We start from the raw sequence: 27,628 nt of genomic DNA, 5'->3' as shown, positions 1-27,628 counted from the left end.
GTTTAATATTTCTTTTGTTTTTTTCTATATTTCTGGCTCTGTAATGAAGTAGTTGAATGTTTAGTGTGCTCCCCACCCCTCCACTCTGTTCCCTCCCTACCCTCTGGGGTGTCTTGCTCTGGACTGGTGTTGGTTACGTAAAGAAATGCAGAGATGCTTAATATTTTCATTAGTTTGTTGGTTTCAGTAGGAGTGGATGGGATGTGAGTAATGGACTAATATAGGCTACAAAAAAAATAATTAAATTTCTTAACCATGAAGGCACAGAGTAAGAATTTGTAGTGTAATGGCACTTACAAGCTGAAACTCATAAAGAAAAAAAGATACCATTTATTGCAGATTAAGAGGAGGGTGGTTGTAGATCACTTTCAGTAATGTCAGTCTGCATTTTAATTGGAAAAATTAGTCAAATGCAGACAAATGTAGTAATGGATTTACTACTAATGCTGCTAATACTTAATACTAAAGTGTATTTGGAAGAATTGCAATGTAGCAATATATCTTAGTAATATTGTAATGTAGTAATATATCAGTGTTAGAGATTTCTTCATCCTTAACTTCTCTTGCTCTGTTACTTTAAGGATTTTACAAATGCTTTTGCTGTTCTTAGGGAGCTGAATTAAAAGGACTTGCTGGCAAACTTCTCGGCCCATTTATGGTGTTTAGTCAGATAGGAGAAATAGTTGGTCTTTGAGACTGTGATGTTGTATTAGAGAACTCTGACAGCTATTGTGCTCTTATTTCTTTTTCACATTCAAAAAGTGATGTTGAACTAGTAAGAATGTCAAAGATGATAGAAACGAGCACTGTTTTAAACAGTATTTGTCTTTATTACCAGAAAAAAGACAGAAATAATGAGAAGTGAATAATATCTGGTTAATACCAACTAATTTCAGCTACTTCTTTTTCAAAGAAGTGTTGCAGCCAGTTGTTCTTTTTTCTTTTTCTTCAATAAGCAAAATTAAAAAATTGGTGAACAATAAGTACATGCTAATTGCACACATTAGCACACATTTCCAAAGTATGTATTAAGCTTCAAATGCCGTGTCTTGTATTAAATAAGTGTAATGCAAACCAATGATAATGAAAATTTACTGCAGAAAACCTTGGTTTACCTCTGTTAGTACTAATTTTAAATATCAAAGAATAGCATCTGTTGTAACTCAGCTTTTTAAAATATAGGCTTAAATACCAAACCAGATCCTGTGCCTCTCAGGTCTTGCATACTTAATATGATGTTCTGTAAAAACTTTTTTATTTTTAAGTAAATGTTTGTAATTAAACACTATTCTAGAGAACTGTAAATCTTCATGTGCAGACACATGTAGAATGAGTTTTGTGGGTTTTGTGTTGTGCTTGAATTTGTGTAAGCTTGTACAGGCACATACCAGATTTCCTAACAGGATCACTAAACCTAAATCAAGGTTTAAAAGATGTAGGTGTATGTGTATTTTTACCAGACTTTGTTCACATTGGCTTTTGTCTCCACATTGTTTTTTATTTTCACTGCCTTTATTATTTTGTCTTCTCCCAATAATAGTGAAAGTTCTTTATCAAGATATACGTTTGTATACAAGTAAAATCTAATAATGTATATTATGATATTTCTAGGCTTGTATAAGTGTATTAGTGTAAAAGCTGTACAAACAGAACTCTCTGCTTTTTTATATATATATATTTCTTTTTAAATGTGTTTATTTTCCAGAGCAATGACAATGAAGAACGCTTGCAGGTTGTAAAGCTTCTAGCAAAAATGTTTGGGGCAAAGGATTCGGAGCTGGCGTCTCAAAACAAACCACTTTGGCAGTGCTATCTGGGGAGGTATATGCTGGTTTAATTTCCTTCTTAAGAGGGAAAAAAACCTTCAATGAAGTATTATTCAACTTTTTTTTTTTTTTTTTTTTTTAAATTTTAAAGTGACACAGCTAAGTGTGAGTTCCTTCCTGCTGCTCTATCTGAAATCTGACAGATAATGCTAAAGAGATTATTTTACATACATCTTCTGCATCTGTGAATCTGCAGAGTGATAAATTACAAAACATCCCTTTTTAGTTCATTTGCCATTGTCAAGAAAAAGGAATAGTTTATTTTAACATCTTTAATTTCAGTGAGGGATTAATTCAATAACAGCATCAAATGACATTTGCAGTATCAGGTGATATTAGAACTGGTTTTGAGGTTTTATGTACTTAGTATTTATACTGCTTTCATTTTTTTTAATGGTAGGAGTACCTTAAAAGAGGGATGTAGTATTTACAACGCGACAAACACAGTCTTTTGTTTTTGAAATATTCTGACAGTTTGAAACAGAAAATATAGCTGGAGCTTGTAGTCAGGAGAAACTTAAGTATGACTACTATGATGATTTTTTTTTTTTATTTGAGTAAATCAGGATAAATTCTATAAATTATTACAAATGCAGTAGTTTATAATTTCACATTCAAAATTTATATCAAAACCAGAGTCCTCAAAGAAATGCTACTTTTAAAAGTATAGGAAACTTAATTGAGGGAAGGCCTTTTGCTTGAAACTATATAACTATTAAAACATTGCATGTCATCAAAAAATACCAGATCTTATTTGGCCCAAAGGAAGGTGCTTCATTGTGTTATAATGTAAAGCAATGTGAATATGTGCAATCTGTTTTTCATAATTACTGTTTTCAACTAGTTATGAATCACATACATTTATTTACTTTTTTCAAGGATTTTAACTTTCATAATAGTTATTAATAGTTATTAAAGGAACCATTCTTAAAACCTTTTGATTTTTGAAAATATACCTGTGTTTTACTAAAAGTTATTCCTTAAAATCTCTATTTGTTAAATAAGCGTTTCAACAGCAATAATGTTCTGAAATTTGATTTTTAATCTGTTTAAAACCAAGCATTTTGAGGATAGCTTGAAAATGCATTTAATTTTTCAAAGTAGTTGTTTGTAACTCTCATTACATAAATAGTTTTGTTATAAAATAACTTATATCGAAATTAAACCCCAAACCCCCTAGTTTTCAAGTATCAAACCTAATTCAGTCTTTCAAAGTGAAGTTTTACAGGAGTTGGAAAAATTAATCTCAGAAGTTTGTACTAGGCTCAATGCCCATTTGTTTGCTGTCTCATACAATTTGAAGAGGGGACGAATACAACACTTTGATAAAGCTTTTAGTTGCTGATTCATGGTTAAATATGTGGAGCATTATAGAAAAGATAGTTAAAATATGTCAGACATCTTTCTAATAAATAGTTGTTGTCTGCCCGGGAGTTTTTCATGTGTACCAGAAGAGGATATTTCTCTTCATGTTCAGAACATGAATTAATAAATGAATACAGGAATTTTTCCTTAAACTAAAGTCTATTTACTCAATACTGTAAAATCAGAGATGTTTTATACATGTAACTGCATGGGAAGCATAAAAATATTTTCAGAGTTATTTGAGATTGTGTAGAAATTAACTAGTTTGGTAGAAGTGATATTTTTGTTGTTGTAATGCATTGTCTTGTTTCTAAATAGGTTTAATGATATCCATGTACCTATTCGTCTTGAATGTGTGAAATTTGCAAGTCACTGCCTTATGAACCATCCTGACCTAGCAAAAGACTTAACAGGTACCAGATTTATTATAACTTTAGAATACAATTTTAAGTCTTCTTGAAAAGTCAGGAAACTTAGTTATAATCTTATGTGACAGTATCAGATGTTGTGGAGGACATAATTGAGGTTGGAGTTCCAAGTCAGAAGAGACCCTGCCTTCAGTGGTGCTTTTCAAAATGCTGAGGCAATTGTGCATAAAGAATGCCTTAACCAAAGAGATCACTCTCCTTCTCTTGAGGGAGCTGGGTCTCTTTAACTTGGAGAAGAAGAGACTGAGGGGTGACCTCATAAATGTTTATAAATATGTTAAGGGCGAATGTCATGAGGATGGAGCCAGGCTCTTCTCAGTGATGCCCAATGGTAGGACAAGGGGCAATGGGTGTGAGCTGGAACACAGGAGGCTCCGCTTAAACTTGAGAAGAAACTTCTTTACGGTGAGGGTAACAGAGCACTGGAACAGGCTGCCCAGGGAGGTTGTGGAGTCTCCTTCTCTGGAGACATTCAAGACCCGCCTGGACACCTTCCTGTATAATCTCGTTTAGGTTCCTGCTCTGGCAGGGGGATTGGACTAGATGATCTTTTGAGGTCCCTTCCAATCCCCAGCATTCTGTGATTCTCACGCTTCTTCTTACGGCAGTTGCATTCCCAACTGCTGTTGAAATTAAGTGCCATGGGATCAGGCAAAGACAGCCTGGCTAACCTAATGGTCATGGCACTTATTAATTAGGGTGCAGAGTGGAGACTTCAGTTCCACAAAGCTGAAATGCATTAATATTATACAGCCACTGTCTAAAACATGAAAACAGTCCTCCTAACTGTGACCACAGCTGTTGGTTCCTGCTCCTTCTGATAAAAAAAAGCCTGTAACTCAAGACCTCTGCAGGAAGAAACCAACTGGCATAGATAGAAGCGTTTAGTATTTGTTGCTCTTGATGTCTTAATGAAAAAATTGTAATTAAAGAGAACGAGTTGGTTTGGTCTTTTTTCCTCCCAAAGTGTGTATGGAGACTGTATCTCCCCCTGTTCATTAAACTCCTATTTACTACTACTTGTAATTTTTTGAAGGTAGTATTTTTGTCCATTTGCTCTAAGGAGGGAATTGAAAGGACTGTTAAGTGCATGGGATTGCTCTCCTGCTTGCTGAGCATCAAGTTAGACACAAATACAGGCAGGCTAGAGTCATCTCATTGCTATTCATATTGTTAAGCCAGCTTTAAAAAAAAAAAAAAAAAAAGTTTCTGGGCCTTTCCTTAATGGAATGGTAAAGATATTTCCTCTTTGATTATCACAATTGTATTTTCAAGGATTTTTTTTTTCTTTTTTTTACATTGCAGAAGGACTTTGTGCCCCCTCTAATGGTATCCTCTGGGAAATGTAATTTTGGTTCCCCCTCCTCTCTCTCCCCACAGCGCTTATTGAAGTAAAACTGTTGAAAAATTTCTCTGACTCACTAGTGTTTGAGACGAGAATTGTTTTGTGCAATTACATCGTTCTTAATTTGTTTTTGTTTATTATGTGTTCCTGTGGAACAAATCTGGTTTGGGGTTTTTTTTTTTTGGTGGTGGGTTTTGTTTTGTTTTGTTTTTTAAAGAAAAGTCTTACTTGGATTTCAAATTTCATAACCTCCATAAGTGCAAAACTTTATTTCTTGGTGTAGTCTTTCAACACTTGTGCTGATTACCAGAAATATTAATGGCTGATGTTTCAGATGAGACTTGAAAATTTTCACTGGTCATTGAACAGTAATAAGAGAACAGTAACTTCTGGTTATTTTGTCAGAGTAAACATTGTATTTTCCATGTTTCTTAATGTTCTCAATGTTTCACTGGTGTGTGCTATGTACAGTGATTTTACTAACTTTTGTGTGCATTTTCCTACCCATTTGTGGTTCTAAATTAACCTAGAATATATACTTCTAAAAAGATAACTAAACTTTGCCATTTTATTTGTCAGCTTTCTAAAATGAGAATAGGTAGCTGACATGTTTAACATTTATAAGCAGAAATCTTAAAATGTTGGTAGTAGATTATTGCTGCTACCAGATAAGTAGCAATGGGCCAAAATAATCTGGAAAAATTATTTTAAGATTAATAAACTAGGCTGTGTCTAAATAAGCATTATAGCTTGGTCAAGGAGCATGCTTTTGAGGTATGTCTCTTGCTTTGTCCCTGCTTACAATGCTTACATGGCTTACACTGTGCAGTGCTCCTGGAGCACATGAACTAGATTCCTTGTGGATAATACAGAAGTTGTGGTCAGGAGTGCAACTAATGTGCTTCACCAGCCAAAGGGGATGGAATCTGCGGGAAGAGAGTAGCCTCTAGCCTGAAGTAAGACTTTAAAGTGTATATAGTGTGGTAATCAAGTTCTCAGCACTGTCTATTCTACTCTACAGATCTAATTCTCTTTATCCATAATAGTTGCTAATGTAGACAGGGCCTATTATAAGAAATAATAAAAATAAAAATGTAACCCCTTAACTCTTATTTCCATAATGCCAGAAATATATTAATATTTCATATTCTAAGCAAATATGATGTTTTACTGACATTCCAGATAATCTTAGGGAAAACTATTAGCTTCTTGCTGTTGATGCACAAAATAGTAGAAAATCATGTTTTCTACTACTATCAGTTAAGGAGTCTCTAGAGAAAGAAAAGTAGCTGAAGTTATATACTTACAATGAAATACTTACTCTGTTTTTTTCCAGAATATCTTAAAGTAAGGTCACATGATCCTGAAGAGGCTATAAGGCATGATGTTATAGTATCCATAGTTACTGCTGCTAAAAAAGATCTTTTGCTTGTCAATGATCATCTGCTTAATTTTGTCAGAGAACGAACACTGGACAAGCGGGTAAGACATAATTAATACCAGTAATGACTGTGCATTATATTTCTAGACTGTAATTCAGCTTTTTAAAAGGCAAAGCTTCTAAAAAGTACTGAACTAATTTTAAAATGGTGAATGAAGACCAGTATAACGTAAAAAATTTTGAAGCAGTCTAATGAGATATTTTTCCCCTGACTAGAATGCCATGTTTTTCATTGTGCTTTATTTTTGTTTTTGTTTAAGATGAAATGCTAAAAAAAAATAGGCTGAAGCACAACAATGTTGTTCCAGTTGTCTAGTTTTAGTAACATTTTTGAGGAAAATGAGACCCTGTAAAACATTCTAACATTTTTCATAAGAAATTTTCCAAGCAGGTTTCAAATTGTATTGTAGATTACTGATGAAAAATGTTCTATCAGCAGAGGTAACTAGTTTACCTGCTTTTAATTATACCATTGGAAGACTGCAGATTAGTGTGCTGTCAAATTTGAATAGGCTTGAAATTTCGTTTAGCTATGTTTCATTATTTGGTAAAATTTATGAGGTTTGCTGCTTATTGTAAAGCATGGTAAACAAGGCTGTTGATGGCAAACTTCTAAAATTACATCCTCACCTGATTTTTTTCATTTGGTGATATGCTTTCCCCTGTTGCACCTGTAATACAATTGCAGATATTCCATGTAGACTGTGAGAAAGGCTGTTGGCTTAAATTTGTAATAATTCTAAATTCAAGAGACTTACTTGCATAGTAGTTACTGATGTTGAAAGGTTTAGCATAATAGATATGATGCAATATATGTGCTAATGAGAAAGTGTTGCACTTAGGACTCAATTTAATTTTTTGTAAATGAAATTATTTTATTTTGATGTAGAACAGGAAATACGTAGCTGGAAATTCTGCAGTCTTTTCGGTTTTGAATTTTGAACTGCTAAACAGTATTATTTCTTTTTCTCAAGTGGAGAGTGAGGAAGGAAGCTATGATGGGACTTGCACAGATATACAAGAAATATTCATTACAATCAGAAGCAGGAAAAGAAGCTGCAAAACAGATATCATGGATCAAAGATAAACTTCTGCATATATATTACCAAAATAGTATTGATGACCGGTAAGTCAGTCATGAAAGCTCGGTGATGCTGTGGGTAAGTGTGGTAACTTACTGTGCAGATTTGTTTTTACTTGTTTTTTAAGTGCTAGCAAGAAGGAAGAGACTTGATAATCCTGTATGTTTTGATCCAGCACATAATCTTATCCAGCTGCAGACAAATGTTGTCCTGTGTTGTTTTCTTCTACTTTTTTGGTCTTATGAAAAAAACAAATAAAAAATTTATTCTAAAGGGTTGAGGTAGGTTGGAATATTTAAAAATTTTTAGCTACGTCACCACTGCTTCTTGCTTATATTTCAGTAGATTGCTAATTTTTATGTTAAATCCAATAAGTAAAATTGCTTTAATGATCTTGCTTTAGGTTTACATGGTGTTTCTGTATGCTTTAAAGATAAGTCTAGTACATGTGGCAATAACAGTTAAGGCTTCTCACTCTGCAAAAGGTTAATTTTTCTGTGCTATAGTAACCATGAATTAGAGCCCTGTCCTGCATTTGTGGTGAAAGCAGTGCCGTCATACCAGCTATAGCCTTGTAAAGAGTTGTTTGTATTGAAAAATAGATGGTTGCATATGGGGAGCTAGTTTGGGAACTAGTCCGCCTTGACTAATCGAGGCTGTCTTGGTAGCTTTGGAAATGAGCCTTTGGCCTTCACAACATGATCGTGTACAAATGACACTGCAACTCATATAAGTCTTTTTAAAAAACTCATGGCCTCAAAAAGTTGTCTCCAAAATAAGCAATTATTTTGTGGTACTGTGGAAGTGGACCCAACTGTCGGGGTCTGCCGATCCAGTCTTACCCACTCGCATTTTTCTTAAACTTCATTTCTTTTTAAACTAGCAGGGTTGGGTTTTGAGCACCTACTTCAGTGTGCATAAAGATTTTCTTCTCTTTTCTAGCCTAAGCATGCATTTTTTAAAAAAACCCCTATTTCCTCCATTCTGTTAATATTGACCTTAATTTGCAGAAGTCTTGGGCCTTCTTGATATTTAAGATTGCAACATAGGATTAGTTTTCCTTTTGTTTTTCCTTCTTAGTCTTTCCTAGGTAACTGGCAGACCCAAAACTTTCTTCCTGTGTCCAAATAAGGAGCTTCCATGTTATAGCAGAAGTTTTTAATAATTTGCTTGTGAATGTACCTGCATTTTTATTGTGGAAGCAAAAGAAATGGGATAAACTCAGCCCTTAGGAAAAGGGACGGGAAGAGATGAAGAGAATTCAGCTCCTCCTGATTAGTATCTGAATTCTCCTTCTGGGCTTCATGATTTTACTTCATGCGAAATAATCAACATGAAGTAAACATGAAATCAACGAATCAACATGATATTTCTTTTCTTATTTTAGGGTCATTCATTTTGGTCACTTCATTTATTTACCCCAATACTGATCCATAATGAAATTCACTGGTAACATCTCTTTGGGCTGATAATTAAGAGGCATCTTTCTCTAAAATCCTTTGGTTCCAGTCTAGATTAATACATCTGATCTTGATAATGTCATCTCTTAAGTATCCTACTGCTAAAATTAATATATCTTCTGTAATGATACGTTTTTGTTTGGTTTATGCTTAGTTATACTGGAAGTAACTTGACCTTTAGATTTTTTAATAACCCCATCTTTATATGCAACAATTGATCACTAGATAGGTCTGAGAGTTTTTGAATGAATGTTTTAGCAATTCAAGACCACTTTCTTCTTTTAGAGTTTAAGTTTCTTAATCTTGTCTTTCAGACTACTCGTTGAACGCATCTTTGCTCAGTACATGGTCCCTCACAACTTGGAAACAAATGAACGAATGAAGTGTTTGTATTACCTTTATGCAACACTGGATTCAAATGCCGTGAAGTATGTGCTATTTTTGACTTCTTGCAAAATAATTTTGATTACGAATATTATTGTAAATTAGTTCTAAATTGTTATGAGTAGCCTAAGCCACTGGGCAAAAGTAGTTTATGAGCTATCAGAAAACAGAACGTAGCAATAGTATGTATTTTTCAAGTGGGTTTTTGGGGAGGAAAAAAAACCAAACCAAACAAACCCCCCAAAACCCCCATCACACCACAACCCCAACTAATAGGGTGTTTTCTAACAAGATATGGTACCTTTTAACTGTAAACAGCTAAAAAATGTGGTGTCAAAGACCTGTAAAGAAGATTGAGTCCTTTTATGTCTGAAAAGAGATAGCATAGATAGTAGTGTTGACTAGCCTTAGATCATACCTGACAACTTCTCAATCAATATACTCCTCATTTTAGCAACCAGGATGACTTAAGAGCAGGAAGGAATTACTTGTTTGTCTTTTCTTCTTCAATATGCATTTTACTTATAGTTGTTACGTGCCTTTTCCAGCTTAAAATGGGTACATGCACATGAATTTGACTAGCAACAGTTTTGCTGCTGTAGTGTTCACAGGTTCATTGAATTTAGTTAGTTTTACTTTGCTTTTCATTTAGTAGTACTCAGTCACTTGAAAATCGAATAAAGTTTGTTTTTGTTTTTTCTCATGAGGGAGACTAGAAAAAGCTTTGTATATGGAAGAATGGCTTTAAAAACCCCAAAGCCTTCAAATATTACAGAATCTGATGCTTGAATCCCCCGTATTTCTTGTATTTTACCTGACTAAATATATTACAGCTGTAACAAACTAAAATTATAAATAAAAAGTTACTGTTCTAGTAATTTTTAGTATAGGCTAAACAAAAATGCAGAGTGGATTCTTTTTAGTACTTGTTATTTTAGGCAACAAATAACTTCTGAATTCTACGGTTTTCACATGCAGCAGTACTCATTTTAGAGACAGTATGTTAAGTTAGTTATATAGAACTGACTTTTTACTTGTGGATTCTGGAATTTTTTTAAATGAAGCTCTGATTTTTAATTTTTCTTTTTTACTTATGGCTTATTTTTCCGGGAAAGTGTGCTAATTTTCAATTTTGTTGAATATCTCTGATGCATCTCTTACAAGTCTAATCATGTCCAGTTTTCACAATTTATTCATCTAGTAGCTGCTTTCTGTGTACAAGAACAATATTGTTTTGATTATAAAAATCTCAAACATCTGCTTTAGCCTGCTGCTTGGAACGCTTTTAGAAGAGTGATTTCAGGCTTGTACAAATTAGGTTTTTATGGGCCAGACGTCAGTTAATTCCTACTTCTTTTAAAGGCAGTGTAGTTAAGCATCTGAAATGAAACTTCTTTCAGAATCTCACTATATTCCAGTATAATATGTCCAATTAAATTTTCCATATCATGCCATTAGGATACATTTAGTCTTTACTCACACAGCAATAAAAGTTCAGGTGATAAGCACATTTCTGAGTCTGAACTTGAAAAGAATTTAAAGGCTTTTATTGAACAGTTGCATTATTTATTGAATAGATTATTTTGACAACTTTTTTTTTTTTTAGAGCATTGAATGAAATGTGGAAATGTCAAAATCTGCTACGACATCAAGTAAAGGATTTAGTTGACCTAATAAAACAGCCCAAAGTGAGTTCACTTTATCTTTATCCCACTGTGAATATGCAGTTTTACTTAATATACTGTTTTCTAACTACATTTGTCTGACTATCTCAAGCTTATTTTTAATGACAGATAGAAAATATTGTGAAAATCAACTGATACTCCATTAGACTACACTTGTGGTAGGCCATGTGTATACATTTTGTTAGTAAAATTGAAGAGGAAGGGGTGTTATAGAAATTTTAAAATATTCTACCAGTCATTTGATACTAAAATATTTGCTCCCAGTGTTTGAATTACATCTTGCCAGGATTGTTCTGGCTCTTGAAAGAGGGGAAAAAACAGGATATTATTTTTGACTGCCAAACCAAGTAATTAATAAAAAGTACTTATGCACCCTAAATTCTTATCTTATGTATGATTAGTAACATTCAAGAAATTGGATAATTTTTATCTCAACAGGTCACTTGTTTCTCTTCCCTCTTAGAAACTTCTTAAATGTTGTATTGGAAAGATCAGACTACGACTGAATTATTTCTTTACACATTTGCTGAGAAAAAAAACCAAAACATTTATTGAGCATTTAGGATATTCTCATAAAATAAAATTTAGTTTTGTTTTTGTTTCATGTATGTGCATACTAATGTTTGGGGTAAAAAAGAAATCATGAGATGAAATTGTGGATATAATTTGGAATGTGTTTAGGACTTGACTATTTAATGCCTGAAGTTTAATCTTGTGCTTTTTTAACAGAAATGATACATAGCAGAAAGCGTTGCCATGGTCACGCTCGTGTGTGTGTGTGTTATTTTTTTGTTTGTTTGTTTATTTTCTGTATGTGTATGTACTCCTATACCACAGTAAATTTAATGAAGTGTTTTAATTATCCATTTAGTGGAATTAACTGAACCAGGAAGAGTGGGTAACTGTGTGGTTGGATTACCTAATGTATCTGCTTAGAAATGCTGTTGTCTTGCAGACAGAGAAAGACTTATCAATCAACATGCATCCCCTACTTTTTCAGTGCTGATTGCAGTGAAATTAATAAATTTTAAACATACTGTAATGTTGTATTAAATTCTAAGTGCAGTAATTGCTAGTACAACAATACTTCATTGCATTTTAGTGATGGTATAGAAATATTTTTCATGTACCGTTTTATATACTTTGGTGTAGTTTAAGTACACTAATGCTTTTAAAACTTGAGTTACTTTCTTGAAATTTCAACTTTTTTCTTTTTTTTTTTGGGGGGGGGGGGAGATGTAATGAAAGTTCTTTGTCAATTGTAAAATACCAAATATGATTTGTAATTAAAGATGTAGGTTTTGATAAATGCCAGCATAAGCGTTGTATATGAAATAGTGTATGCTGTTGACATATTTGCGTTTGTCCGTGTGGCTTTCATCCTGTCTTTCACTGTTAAGTGCTTGTTCTCTACACTTGAATATCCTTTTGAGTAACAGGACTACATGGGAGAATTTAGGGCGCTTGCGATAGTCTGAGTTGCTGTCACGGGCAACAGAACAGTTTTGAGTCAGGGAATTTTATTTAATTTAGTTTATTGTCAATTAGCATAAAATTTTAAATATTGATTCTAGTCTTGAGAAATAAAAGTGAACAAATAAACACTTACAGAAATAGCCTTTGGCTCCCCTTCAGATGCCTCTCTTCCCTGCTTTATGGTCTCCAGTCCCCTCACTGCACAATATGCTCAGTCCCTTCATGAGGCGATGGCAGCACAGGAGAAATGGGGTCAGGGCACGGTAGTTCCTTTCCCTTTGCTGCTCCTCATTTCTTACTCATTGCTCCAGCATGGGTTCTTCCACTGGCCACTGTCCCTTTAGAGTCATACTTTCTCCAGTGTCTCCTCTCTGAAATATGTTTTCTCAGAGGCACCATAGGCTCCTCTGACTGATTAAAGTTTTGGTGGGTGATGGGTTGATTCGTTGGTTGTGAGTCTGGCTGGAAACTGCTTTGACCAGTACAGGGCAGTCCCTGACCTCCTCCTGTACAGATCACCCCATCAGCCCTTTGCTACCTCGAACCCTGGCCTGTGGCAACTTTGTTTTCTTTCAGGAAACAAAACTGAAATGAACTAGTAACCTCTTAGATTATGTCTTGGTGTTACTACATGTGCTTTTTCACTTCAGTCTAATATCTCCACCTGATCATTATAGCTTAATAGTTGATTTGTTCTCCTGTATGTGTTATCCCTGTGGCAAGTGTAGGCACTGTGAGAGCTCTTGGAGATGAGGAGGGATAAGACAAGAAGCAGTGTGCAGAAGTTGCCAGAAGGAAACTTTGATTAGATAATAAGGGAAAAAAAATTGCAGTAAGGGTGATCAGATATGGGAACAGATAGCCCAGAGAGGTTGCGAAATCTTCAACCTTATAGATATTTAAAATGTAACTAGATGAAGCCTGGAGCAAAACCTGATCTAAGCTGGCTCTGCTTTGAGTGGGCAGTTCAACCAGGCAACCTACTGTTGTTGCTCCCAACCTACATTGTTCTGTGATTATAAATCTTTGAACTTTCCAGTGTGCTGTTTTTCTCATCATAGAAAACCTTTTTGCCATTTAGTGAAACTCTTCAGGCGTTCTCCTTTTTTGCTCTTCAGGCTCTCCCCAGTGTAAGCACTGTTGAGGAGAGTGAAAATGTTAAGAAACTTTCCATTTTTGTTGATCATAATTTCTTCTAATCTGAGACAGAACAGATATCAAACTTGCCTTTAAGATGAGTTACTTTTCTGAAGAGCAGAAGCATAAATCACAGTTCCTCCTGTTTTCTCCTACAGCAATGGTATCCAGTTAAATAAAATACATAAATTTGCCTGTTCACATGTGGAAAAGTGGGTGAATACTGATTTGTCTGTATTAGAGTATAAGCTTCATTTGCTGCAGATATGCAGCTGTTCTGATGCTTCCATATCATGGATGTAAGATAACATAGATAAAGTGCCACAGTAGATATTCTAAAAATAAATGTTTCTTTATATTCTTCAGTTGGGCATTATTCAGTGGAGTTATACTACTAGAAGTTAAAGGAATACTTCTGACACAAGTTTTCATGTTTGGCTGAATGATTAGTAGTTTGCTCAACTTAGGGTCTATATTAATGGGAGCTTCAGCCAGTACTTGCAGTCTTAGCCGGTGTTAGAAGACTAAACCAGCCAGAACCAGAAAAACCCCATGGTACAGTTCTGGTATTTTTCTTCTGAGTTGCAGGAGATGTGAATATGGAGATTCTATGTCTGTTGACATCATTATTTGAATCCCATAAACTAGATTTGATTTCTATGTTTTGTTTTGTTTTGTTTTTTAATTTCTTGTCTGAACATACCTGTTCAACTGTGACAGCCAAAAGCCCCTGAAATGGCAGCATTCTTCTGACACTAAAAAGTGACAAAAGTTCTGCAGAAATAGTTAATGGCTAGAATTATGTGCTAAGTGTCTATGTCACAAGATAGAGAGGACATTCACTAAAAACATTACTGGCCTTAATCTCGTGCTATATTTTTTGTTATACTCTGATTGTTCTGAGGTTGCCGCTATTCTCAAATATTGCCACATTTTTCACAAATTTGCTAATTAATTTTATTTTAGATGACAAAAAACCTGTGCAAATATGTTACAAGTCAAAATAATACCTAGTTAACTGCAGAACAGAAACTGACTCTGAAGAGTTGAAGGATACTCCTCATGGAAACACATGCTGCCACGTGTTAGCCAAGGTGGTTGTAATAAATTGTAATTTTGATATCTCCAAAGCTGATATGGTTTGTTTGAACCTTATTTGAGATCTTTATGCAAATTTCATCAATAAAATGCAAAGAAATCAGTGCCTGAACAAGACTTTGACTGCTGTCTTGGGGTCTTTCCTATCTGCTGCATAATAATTCTTTTATAAGAAAATGTTAGCGTCTTGCAACAGTATCTCTTAGTAGTTCTTTCCATGAACCTGATGAAAAGGCCCATTCTAGGTTTTTATTTGCCTCATGGTAAGTACTTTGGTAAGAAGAGTTCTTTTTCTCCCAAGGTGAGCCTCCTTTCTGAGTTGGCTTGATATTGTTTTCTTGTTTGCAATTTTTATGCTTGTCTGCTGTCACTTTGTCTGTTGTAAAGGGAGTTCTGTAAAAGACAGTTCTAGCAATGGTGGTGGCTGCACACTGTTCTTTTTAAATTTAAATACTTTTCAGTGAATGCTCACAAAGTGTGGTTATGTTCCTGTTTAAATCTTTTCTCAGAAGTATATCAGTTGGTAGCTGTATCCCATAATTGATACTATTTACATGCATTTATGAAGCTTTGCAGACTTCATAAGTTTGGCCACCAAAGTTGATCTGTGAGAAGTCAATTGGCAAAAGAGCAGCTTCTCTTATGGTTTGGAAGCTGATGGGTCTATATGCTTTTGACAACATTGCTGTAAGTTTGGATTTTCCTTCCTGTTCCAATTTTCATCTTATTTATGAAGATTTCAGAGTTGTTTAACAATACTTGTAACACAGCAATGAAAGCTTTCAATTTTTTTTCTTCTTCTTTCTTCCACCTTAGAACACTTTTCTGAACATGGTTACAATGTATCTTCACTGTACAGTTAAGGACTCCCTTTGTCTTTTTCACTGATAATTCAGTAATACCTCAAACTTCAGTGTAATTCTATAAAAAATCCTAGTCTGTAGAATATTGTGGATTACAGCTAAAAGTGGGGGAAGAGTGTCTTGGCAACTAGTTTGTCTACCTTCAGTAGTAGGTGATAAGTTGTAGAAAAATCACTTATTAGTTAGAAATATAGTCTCATAAAGAAAACGTACTTGTTAGGTAGTTTTACCTGGCTGTGAAATATGTTGTTGTATTTTTTATTCTCTTCCATTTACTCAGTGTCTGAGCTAACTCTTTGCATGTGGAATTTGAAATCATGTACCGGAATTACTGTCAAAAGGAAAATAAATGAGATAAAACTCTGTTTTGTGTAACTTATTTTTCTTGCAAGGTGGTTTTGGATGACTTTATATCAGTAACAGTTTCACTGAAATCTAAGCTTCACACATATCCTGAAATGCAGTTAGTGTTTTATGTTTTCATGGTCACTGATTGTTACTTTCACAATTACACTGCTATCATCTGCCTTCCCTGTTCAGCTGAACAGGGGTAGCAATTGTCTTGCTATTGCTCTGTTCTTTACAATAAGGTGGGAACTATTGATGCAACTACTTAGAGTTAATATCTGAACAAGAAGATGAAGTGAATTTAATGCTTGCTGTTTGTTTTATATTCAAAAACAAATAGGCTTTGGATGGAAAATAGTTACAGAAATAACCCATTTGTGCTGTTCATAAGTTATATAGTAGATTGAAATGTAATAAAGATATTTTGCATAACTATATGTGAGACAGTGATACTGCGGGCATGATCTACCTTCTACTTCCTGTAACTGTCTAGCATTAACTTTGCAGTGGTGGTTTTGATTTCTAACACACTGATGTGTTAGCAAAATGATGGGTGCTGACTTGTTGATAATGCATTATGGAATTTTGCTCACCCAATGTTCAAATGGAATATATAATGTAAAATTTTTACTTAATCCATTTTTCTTTTGTGATTTGCAGACAGATGCCAGCAGTAAAGCTATATTCTCAAAAGTGATGGTTATAACAAGTAAGTCAGTTGAAGTATTTACGCTGTCTAAAAATTACAGTTGAAATATATTGCTTTCTTGCTTTAAAAATTGAGATAAGCTTATAAAAAGAAGTTTTTTAACAGATAAATCTTATAACAAATCATGATAAACGTGATTTAACAATATGCTTTAAAGAATTAAGACAACTGAAAGCAGAATTACTTCCTCACTGTAAAAAGTCTCCAGTCATGAAGCATATATGACATTTTGGCTGCATCTGTTGTGGACTAACTCAAAATCCAGATGATCTAGGGTGTTAGCATCTGCTTTAGCATTTATTATAGAATATATACTCACTGACATTAACCTGCTAAGCTGTCTGCTGACTTGCTGTGATACTACTGAAACCAGGACATTTGCCTGTGTTTCAGATGTTCGTATTTTAAGTGCTGTTGGGAGGATGCAGAAGGGTTTGGGTTTCAGTAGCAAAGAAGGCACTTGTAACCTTAACTCTCAGCAAAGTAAACACTAGCCCCAAAACAACACTTCTTGTTCCCCCTAGCCCACCATGCCAATAGCATTAAAGCCAGTAAGAAGAGGAAAACTTGGTTTACAGTTCTGAAATTTTGGTTTTAAGTCAACCTTTTCTGAAAAAGTGCAAACTGTTCTGGAGGGGGAAAAAAAAAAAAAAAGAACTTCAAGCTGTGTACACTTTTGAAAAAATGTGAAGGAAAAACTGAATCTTATTGCCTGGTTGGCCATGTTCCAAATCCTTTTTTCCTTTTATTTGTAATAAAATGTTGATTGGTTTGTAATTTTTATGTTTCTCTAAGTTCTGGGTTGCATCTTGAAAAATAAATAAATACAGCAAAACAAAACCTTGTTTTGAACTAACGATCCTGTAGTCCCATACCATTTTCTATGTCAGCTTTCCTTAACACCTACTGTACCAAACCCATGAAACACCTTAAATGGTGTACTAACACTCTGCCAATAAATTGTCTTGTTATAATATAAAACGTAAATATAAAAGTAATATGTAATTTAGGAAATGCATTTTTAAAGCTTTTAAAAAATGTTGCAAGCTGTTTTAAAGCTTACATTTAGTGAAGGAGTAATTCAGCAAGAATACCTTTTTGATGTTTTTCACACTTGTTATATCAGGTGATCTGTATATACAGTATATTTTTCTGTGGAGTATAAGCAGGTCAACTGCAGCTGTATATATTATTGACAGAAATAAGCAGACTTGCTAAAAAACAAGTGTGAAGGGCAAGGAAAGCAAATAGCCAGGGGAGGTCTGTGGGTACTCAAATTTTTATAAACTGCTGTCTTCATAGATGTGTCTGCACATGTTAAGGTGTTTTGTGGTTTGTTTGTGGGTTTTTTGGGGGGTTGTTTTGGTTTTTTTCACCCTTTTTGGTTACCTTAAGCATGCATGGAAACTTTCTTGGTGTGACATTTCGAACTCGTGTAATTTACAGTGCTGATACTTACTAAAATAAATATTGATTTCTTTTGCTTATTTAAAGGAAACCTTCCTGATCCAGGGAAAGCTCAAGATTTCATGAAAAAGTTCACACAAGTTCTAGAAGATGATGAAAAAATAAGAAGTCAATTAGAAATGCTTGTTAGCCCAACATGTTCTTGCAAACAGGCTGAAGGATGTGTGGTAAGAATTGCTCTTAAAATATGTGGATATTTTTGGAACTGAATTGATTATAAATTTAATTGAAACTTATATTGCAGAGGGAAATAACAAAGAAGTTGGGCAATCCAAAACAACCAACAAATCCTTTTCTGGAAATGATAAAGTTTCTTCTTGAGAGAATTGCTCCTGTGCACATTGATACTGAATCCATCAGGTATTTGTGTGTGTGTGTGTGTGTGTTGTTGACTGTAGATCACAGGGTTTGAAATTGGGGTTTCTTATTCCGCATTTAAGCACAAGCAGTAATATTTAGGGTGGGTGTGGTTTAAGGCCTGGTGACCTGCAATATTCTCTTCTGTTTCCCCTTGCTTAGGAGTTTTTATATCCTTGTTCAGAATGTAGCCACACAAACAATTGATTTGTCATTCAGCACAGCTGGGGCAACCTGTCAGTAAAAATGGATGTGTTGCTGATGGAGGAAGTTTGGTTTGTGACTGACCTAGTGTAAAAGAAATTTCTGTCCACAGTTATTCATTGAAGATTTCCACCCAGAATATTAGCTCGTAGTGACATAAACAGTAATTCAACTGAGGAAGTAAAGATTGTGGTGATGAGAAAACAAGGCTTTAAGGAAGAGTAAGCCAGTGAAGTTATGGGAGGGGGAAAAAGTAATTGCTGAAGTGGTTATTTAACAGCGATATTTGAAATATAGTACCTTAGCAGAGACAACTAGTTGTATATACTGGTAAATTCTTATCTGTTAATTCCAACTACAGTAATTGACTTATGTATTTGAGCTTTTTCATTTCTGCCTGTCGCGTATGCAATGTAATGGAGCCATTGAGATTTCACTTAAAAATCTGTTTCTGATCTTGGATTAAGTACAATTTGTAGCTGGATTTCTACATTAAATTTGAAAACACTTTTTTTACATGCACAGAAGCAATGTAAAAATTTATATTTAAAGTAATATTCACATGTGGCACTAAGTTATAATATTTATTTTACAGTCTACCTACTGACTGACTGCCATACAGTATGCAAGCAAAAAAAACCAGTAGTAAAAAGCATATATTTTCAGTATTGCCACAGAATTGGTCTTCTCCCATCTTTGCAGAATTTCACTAAACTTCTGCTTCATTTTTGAGACTCAGACTGTGTGGTTTCTTTAATAGATGGTCATTTTTGCCTAATTAGAGCAGAGAAAAAATTGGACGTCTGGGAAGTCTGACTAGGAAGTCTCTCCCTTGGTTTGCTACCCGTTGGTTGTGGGGTTTTTTGTTTGGTTTTTGTTGGGTTTTTTGGAGGAGGGTTTTTGTGTTTTATTTTGGTTTTTGTCTGGGAGTTGTTGGTTTTTGGTTTTTTTTTTGCTATTAATATAATTTATGGGATGTATTGAAGGAACATTCTGAATATTGTTCAGTTCTTGACTGGGAAGCTGCCTACTCAACTTACTAATAGGATCATTTAGATAATCACCATTTCCCTTCCTAGGAGACAGTGTAAGAAAAAAAACCCCAAGCATTACTGTCAAGGTGAAATATGCAGGCAACAGGTCTTTTAAATTTTTCATCAACTCTTAGCACAGCTGTCTGATGGTTATTTTTTTCTCGTGGTTATAGACTACACGTTGTAAATTGTTAGTTTCCATCAATTATTAAGAATCCATAGCAGCTAGTAATCTTACCATAGTTCTTACCTGAATTTGTTGCTTGTAATACTCAAATTGTTTTCTTACTTTGATCATCCTTCCAGGGTAATTTGTATATAGTTCTTAATTAATGATGGATAAAGATTTTTGAACTTAATGCTTTATAAGCTTTGATTTAAATAGGAGATGAGTGCAACCAGATCATGTATGTAGTTGATGTATTTGTTTTATAACAAGCTTATGTTTTAAATAAGTTCCTTTAATAAGATTATATTTTAAACTTATGAAAATGGTCATACACAGTAGAATTGCAGTAAATACAAGGCCGTGTTTTGTTTTCCTCTTCAGTGCCCTTATCAAGCAAGTAAACAAGTCTATAGATGGGACAGCTGATGATGAAGATGAGGGTGTACCTACTGACCAGGCGATCAGAGCAGGTCTTGAATTGCTTAAGGCAAGTATACCCCTGGTGGTTAGTGAGCATGTGAAACTTTCTGAAGAAACATTGTTAAAATAAATTTTTAATTAGCACTCAGTGTCTTTAGTCATAAACACGTGGTGACTATCTGGAGCAATACTGGTTTGTTTTTTGTTCTCTGTGCTCAAGTGGCACATAAGTAAGGAAATCTTGCAGATCTTCAGAAGTTTTTCTGGAAGTCGAAGGTAGTTGCGCGTGTGACATCAGCAGCTGAGTTTTGATTATTAAAGTGTGAATTGTGTGGTTTGTGAATATAGTTATACTACTTTTGGAACTGTACTTGTGTATGAGTCTAATACTGTGGTTCCCCTCAGTCCCTCATAAGTTGAGGTCTTATCTATTTCAGCTAGGTGTAATCTTTGAGACTCAGTTAACACAGCAAACCCCATCAAGATGCATTTCTGGGACATTGTACTGAATTTCTTACTCTGTCCTCCCTTTTTCTTAGGAGGAAAAGGGAGGTTCACTGTGTTATTTAAAAATACTGCTAAAAGTGTGAAACTTTTAACATGCAAGTACATAGGACTTTTTGTTTCACTTAAAGACTTTAGGCTAAAGGCACTATGTAGTATCAGCTTTGCCTGTACTTGCACAGAAAGGTACTTGTACCATAGTACCACCTCTAGTTATATGACAGCTGGGAGGAGTCCAGCTATGTGTTGACTTCAGTGGCCTCAAAATCTAAAGGACTCCCATACTGAAGTTTTCTGAATATCATAGATCAACTAAGGGCCTAGTAGATTGATCGGAGAGCATGTGACTCTTTAGCCGAATGTGCATGTTCAGATAAAAGTGCAAAAAGCCAGTGGCACAAAAATGAATCTGAGTAAGAATGTATCATGCCATGAAGGGCTGTGTATTTGAAAGAAGGCTCCCGGATTAGTACTTAGATGTTCATATGAACTGGCATGACACATTTAAGTAAGGTTGTCCTAAAGAAAGTTGTCTGTACATCAGACTAATCCAGAAAGGAGAATTGTAGAAGGCCAGAAAAGGGGATGCCGTGCAGTGAAGTGGGGAGGAAAGTAACTCGGTAAAAATAAAAAGCTGTGTGTGAAGAAGTTCCCAGATTTTGAGGATCGTTTCTTTGTCATGGGTCAGAATATTAAATGGAAAGAGGCTAATAATCAACAGCCACTTAAAAATGAAGAGAAGACAAATGACAACTTTGAGGGAGGATCAAAAGAGGATTTTTTTCTTTTTTTTTTTTATCTTGGGAAGATTGTCACACTTGAAAACAGAGTCCCAAGATTCTGAAAGAGGTACAGGATCTGGTAAGCTGCCGTGGAAAGCTTTGGGGACTAGAGACTCTATTTGGCATGTTTATATTACTATTTTAGAGATAGGAACTTCACTTTAGAGCGCAACCAGTTGTTCCACTTAGCCAACAAGCATGAAGTCTGGGAGTACACAAGCTGGATTCCTTTTAGAGATGGACTTCAGAAGCATGTGTTGTGTCGCAGTGGCTAAAGTGGGTTCAGTCAGTCTAGAAATACTCTGAAGTAAAACCCATGAAATGTGAATGTTGCTTCCGTAGCATAAATTGTGTTTCTCTTAAGACCCCAGCGCTTCTGCTGTAACCCAGTACTTGCTAATGTGGATGTAGCCACTGTGAAGTATATGTTCACAATAATAGAAGAAATTGAGGCTGGAGAAATAAGTTTAAACTGATGAGATCATGTACAAAGACAGAGAAGTTTAGGAGGTACTAAAAGAAAAAAAGTCAGAAAGAGAAATGTGGATTATGTGACAAAACCAGGCAGAGTATTATAAATATTCCAGTTTGGCAGTGGAAAAATAGTCTTGATGGAATGTTCTGTGTAAGTGGACCTTTAAAAAATATTAACATGTCTTTAATCTTATTTTGGCAGGTACTTTCATTTACGCACCCTATCTCATTTCATTCAGCTGAAACTTTTGAGTCTCTCCTGGCTTGCTTGAAAATGGATGATGAAAAAGTGGCAGAAGCTGCATTACAAATTTTCAAAAATACGGGGAGTAAAATTGAAGAAGACTTTCCTCATATACGATCGTAAGTTTCATATCTTACTCTGTTTAAGTTACGTTCTTTACTATATAGGATTTTGGAAGTTCTCATTCTTCCTTTAGCATGCTATAGCATTTTCCTGCACTCTTTTTGAAGAAAGTACTTCTTCAGGTAAAACAGGAAAGAGATTTGAATGACTTTAAAATGCAGTGCTTTTTGAAGAACGGAAGTGAAATTAATATATCCAAAGTAGTGACAGCTGATACATCACTATAATTTTTATCATTGCCCTTCAGGGTTACTTATGTTTTTTCCTAAATTAAATATATGGCAATAAAAACCCCTTTATTTGCAATTTAGTGGGGATGTGTAGACAAGAGTATTTCCGAAAGAGCATTTAGTAACTTGTGCAAATAAATGTTTGTTTTACCACATGATATTTTATCAACAAAAGATGGATTGGTTTGGTTTTGTTTTTTTTTTCACTTGCAAACCATGTGAATAACCCTTTTTTTCTTTCTTTGAATAAACTGCCAAAACCCGGACGATTAGCACTTTTGCAGAGGTGTTGTGTTCTATATATGTATATCTGTACTCTTTTGCAAGTTTGGTATTTTGGAAGATTTTTCAATGTGTGAAAAGATACTTATCTTTTTTGTTGTTGTTTTGTTTGCTTTGTTTTGTTTGGGTTTTTTTTAGTGCTTTGCTTCCAGTGTTGCATCATAAAGCTAAAAAGGGACCCCCTCGTCAAGCCAAGTATGCTATTCACTGTATCCATGCAATATTTTCCAGCAAAGAAACACAGTTTGCACAGATATTTGAGGTAAAATTAAAATTTTTAAGTTAGTTTTTATTAATCTTTTATATTGCATACGTTAACTAAGGGATGTAGTGGCAATTTATATTGCTGTTTCCCTTTTTTGTCATACAGTTCGGGCTGAAAAATAGTAGCAGACGTGTTTTTGTATCCTATGATCCATCATGTTTAGGATGATCCATTCTAACAGACAATATAGTAAAACAAAGTGTTGAACTGGTTTCTAGAACCATGAACTATTTATGGAAAGGGCAGCCATACACTGTTCCTCATTCCTGTTGGGATTGGCCCAAAGTATTACAGAACTTATGGAAAACTGATTTATGGTAGAGACTATTGAAATAGATTTTAAAGTTACAATGGCAAATGTACTTTTTAATTAGTGCCCATCAGCCTTTTATCTTGAAGGCTGAATCAGAGTCCCTTACTGAAATTGCCATCTTGACGTGTAGTATGCCCAGTTCTTCAACACAAAAATACACTTTTTAATCCACTGCTCCTAAATGATCCTGCTTGAGCTGCCACTTTCTGAACTACATAGATGTGATGCACATTTTGTAGTCTTGATTTTTCTTTTGATTTATAGGAGACTTGTAGGGTTGTAGAATGTGTGTTTAAATCTGAGTAGTTAGTAGTGCTTTTAAAATTGTATTTCTGAAATAAAAATAGACATGGACAACTTAGTACAGAATTCTCACCCTGCTCTCCCCAGTAAGACACGGATTATATCAGTAATACCTGAATTTGTTACCTTTATTCTAGCCACTGCACAAAAGTCTGGATCCAAGCAACTTTGAGCATCTCATTACGCCGTTGGTTACTATTGGCCATATAGCCATGCTAGCACCTGATCAGTTTGCTGCCCCTTTGAAATCTTTGGTTGCCACTTTTATAGTTAAAGATTTGCTAATGAATGATAGGGTAAGTATTTTTAAAACCTCTTATTAAGATTCCACTTCTCCTGTAGTATGATACTCAGCAAGTACTTGTGAAAATTTTTTACTTACTGGTTCTTCTTTTTGAATATGGTTGTCTTTGGATTTCCATGTGTACTGTTTGACTCGATAGGAAACACAGTATAGGAAAGGAGACAGTACTGATTGGGTAGTTCTGACAAGAGCGACAGCTGGATAGCACTTATGACTTGCCTTCATTAAAAATGGGAAAATTGATACTAACATCATTCAGTCTCTTGTCTTGAGCAAGCAAGTTGTGATTTTTTTAAATTTTTTTTATTTTTTTTTTTTAGGAAGTATAGTGCATTAGAAACTAAAATACACTGTTTAAATGGAAGACACTGAATTTTAATTTTTGTAGTACTTCTGTATTGATAGTGATTATAAAGTGAAAAAAAATAACTTATGCATTGTCAGCCATGGAAAGATTTACTTTCTAAAGCTATGTGTTTGAAGTCTCAATCTGTCGGATATGGGAACTGGAAATTATTTTCAAAGCAATAGCTATTACACTTTAAAGCAATAGTTTTCATGTAACAGCAACAACAATCCCTCCCCTGTCCCCTCCCACCTTTACTACTGTTAAATTTGCTGATGCTTGAAGAGTGAGGGTAAGAAAGGTATCTCACTTCTGTAATGGTTACTTCTGTGGAATACAGAAGTCATACAGCTGACCAGTGAGTGCTGCTGTGTTGTTCTCAGAAGCAGACAGGACAGAGGAGATTGCAGCAGGTTTCTCTGAAGAGTAACAGTAGTGTAACAAAGTGTAACATTTGGTTTAGCTTCCAGGGAAAAAGACAACAAAACTTTGGGTCCCAGATGAAGAAGTGTCTCCTGAAACACTTGTTAAAGTAAGTAGCACTTATTTCCTATGATTATGTGTGGAATACTTAATAAAATTAAATATCTTGATTGCTAAAGCTGTCAGCTGCTTTTCTGTGTTTCCTTGTCACCTTTCTAAAAATAAAAAAGTAGTAACTGTTTTAAAATTAAGAATCTTATCAGAATACACATTTTTGGATTGCCAGAAGAAAAATATTTGTTTTGGAAGAATCTACTTCATTTAATTCTGTAAATAAATTTATGTATGTGCTTTATTGAATTTTTATTATAGCTTATTATAGGTTTAGGCTTGATGTGCAACACTTAAGTATTCTAGATATTATCACAGTTAAAGTAATTTTTTTTTTTTCTTTTCCTCCTGTTTAACATAGGAGGGAAATACCATAGAGACTTTGGTTAAAGTCTTCCCTTTTTCTTTTGAAATTTTAGGGTATTCCAAGAAACTTTCAGTGCTATTTTGGAATAATGAAAAAATTGTTCTTGGATTTGTCAGTTTTCTCCAGTGAATAAATGTTACATTGCTTTTCTCTGTGTACAACGTGTATTAGAGAAAGAGCTAGATTAATTTAAAAATATAACTTTAAAATTGTGGGGTGTTTATGGTGGTTTGGTTGGGTTTTTTTACTTAAAAATGTCATTTCGAGCTTGTTCTTTTTTTGGAGTAAGTTTATGATGATTTCTGGGCTTGGTAATAGATACTCTCACTCAATTTTTCACTCAATCATAAATAGACTTGTACTGCTGAGAATACATCCTGTGTCTGTATTTGTTTTTATATGCCCTTCAGAACAGGGATAGATTATGTTTTCACTTTTTCTTTCAGAATTAAAGATGCATGTACTTTGTAACATGCTGTTTCGAAGTTAATTATAGCAGTCTTTTCATTTCCACTCCAGAAATGGTTAAAAGAATACATATTTGTTTTGATTTTGTGAACTGCAGGATTATAATAGACATGATTTCACTTCAGTGATTATACATGTAACTTGAAGTAGTAAATATTAGTTGTTTTAAATTAAATTTAAATTTTTTAAATTATTTGTCAAGCTGTAATATCTCTCTAAAATGTGCTTTTATGTTGCTAGAACTTTTCATATAATTGTGTATTTGGAAGGAAATTGGCTTATAGAAAATCTTAAGACAATTTGAAGCCAAACCTGAAAACTGTAAGAAGCATTTATTGGCAAGTGAAAACAGATGATTGTGAAAATTGATTTGCAAATTTAATTAGCATTTATTACCACTGAGAAGCGTATATTTAATGTGTGCTGCAGGCCACACCATTAGTTTATAAACTGATTTCTCTCTGACAGTGTATTTTTCTTTACTCTGGTTTTAAAAGTCTCTTTCTTCCTTTGTAACATAACTGTATAATATACCTAATGGGAATCTTAAAACTAGCAAGTTTAAGTAGGGAAGGGGGAAGGACCGATGAAGACAAAATGTTATTATCATCCAGCCTAACAGATATAGACTGATACAGGCTAGCCTTAGTTTTGGATGCTAAACCCTAAATGAAATTATGTCTGTAGAGAAATGTTTCAATACAGTATTAAATATGAATTGGATTAATTATTGTATGAGTTGGACTTGAATTCCTACGCCTGGCACTTGAGTGACAGTGACCAGTACTGAATACTGATTGAGACTTACATGGTAGCGGTGATATTTCTTGTTTCCTTCTCTGTATACAGCAATTTAAGGTTTCACATCCTATTTCCCTGACTATGTTTTAAGTGGGCATTGTTTCATTTTTCAGTGCTGCACAAACTTGCAGCATTTATGGCTCTGAAAACTCAGGTAATAGAAACCTGAGGCATCTGTTGTCGTAATGTTGATGTAGTAGGAAGACACTGTTTCCAAGATCACTACATGGGATGAGAGCCTATTATACTTTTACAAGAGGCATGGTGATAACCTCTAGATCAGAGAAAAGGGTTATATCTATCTGTTTATTATTTTTAATTGTTAATTTTAATCTTAAAATTTAATACTTATTCACTATTGACAGTTTATGTAAAGCTAGTAGTTAATTGCAGTTTTCTCATATCATAGAATCATAGAATAGTTTGGGTTGGAAGGGACCTTGAAGATCATCTAGTTCCAACCCCCATGCCATCAGCAGAGACATCTTCCACTAGACCAGGTTGCTCAAAGCCTCATCCAACCTGGCCTTGAAAAATATGACAAATAAGAGATTTGTCACATTATATTTACTGTCTCAGAAATAAATTATCACGTCCTATCACTTTTGCTTGCACTTCAAATACATGTAGTTCATGTTGTGTTGCTAAGTCTAGTACAGAGCTGTCATTTGTGGCCTTTGATGTGGTTCTGATCCATGTTGTATTTTGACTTTCTTGACATTTTAATGTTGTATATAATAATTTTTAATCTTGGAGGAGAACTCTAGGCTCATGGGACACAAATTGAAACAAGAAGTTCAGACTTGGATGTAAGGAAAAAACTGAGAATAATCAGGCAGTGGAACAGGTTGCAAGAGGCTGCAGGTTGCCAAGAGAGCCTGTGCAGTCTCCACTCTTGGAGGCTTTCAACACCATGATGAATAAAACTGAGACCTACGTGGTCTGACTTAATAGCTGACTTTTCTTTGAGCAGGAGATTGGACACCTCCT

General features: G+C 34.5%; 1 protein-coding gene across 1 annotated transcript in view; it reads left to right on the top strand.

Annotated features, from left to right (window-relative positions):
- Window positions 1-1,705: 1,705 nt before the first annotated feature.
- The window catches only part of PDS5B (PDS5 cohesin associated factor B), a gene marked incomplete at both ends in the record, with an annotated part of 51,735 nt that continues 25,812 nt past the window's right edge, over window positions 1,706-27,628 (top strand). Inside the window, 14 exons of the mRNA XM_010176125.1 lie at window positions 1,706-1,821; window positions 3,510-3,604; window positions 6,301-6,446; window positions 7,380-7,531; window positions 9,262-9,375; window positions 10,938-11,019; window positions 16,599-16,647; window positions 18,142-18,281; window positions 18,359-18,474; window positions 20,260-20,365; window positions 22,261-22,421; window positions 23,076-23,199; window positions 23,956-24,114; window positions 24,932-25,000. Of these exons, the coding sequence (XP_010174427.1) occupies window positions 1,706-1,821; window positions 3,510-3,604; window positions 6,301-6,446; window positions 7,380-7,531; window positions 9,262-9,375; window positions 10,938-11,019; window positions 16,599-16,647; window positions 18,142-18,281; window positions 18,359-18,474; window positions 20,260-20,365; window positions 22,261-22,421; window positions 23,076-23,199; window positions 23,956-24,114; window positions 24,932-25,000 (1,629 nt within the window). The remainder of the gene's footprint in view (window positions 1,822-3,509; window positions 3,605-6,300; window positions 6,447-7,379; window positions 7,532-9,261; window positions 9,376-10,937; window positions 11,020-16,598; window positions 16,648-18,141; window positions 18,282-18,358; window positions 18,475-20,259; window positions 20,366-22,260; window positions 22,422-23,075; window positions 23,200-23,955; window positions 24,115-24,931; window positions 25,001-27,628) is intronic.

The sequence above is a fragment of the Antrostomus carolinensis genome, unplaced genomic scaffold (assembly GCF_000700745.2).
Source record: "Antrostomus carolinensis isolate BGI_N321 unplaced genomic scaffold, ASM70074v2 scaffold1029, whole genome shotgun sequence".
NCBI classification, from domain to species: domain Eukaryota; kingdom Metazoa; phylum Chordata; class Aves; order Caprimulgiformes; family Caprimulgidae; genus Antrostomus; species Antrostomus carolinensis.
Note: the sequence above shows the minus strand (reverse complement) of the source record. Positions and strands in the feature narration are given on the sequence as shown.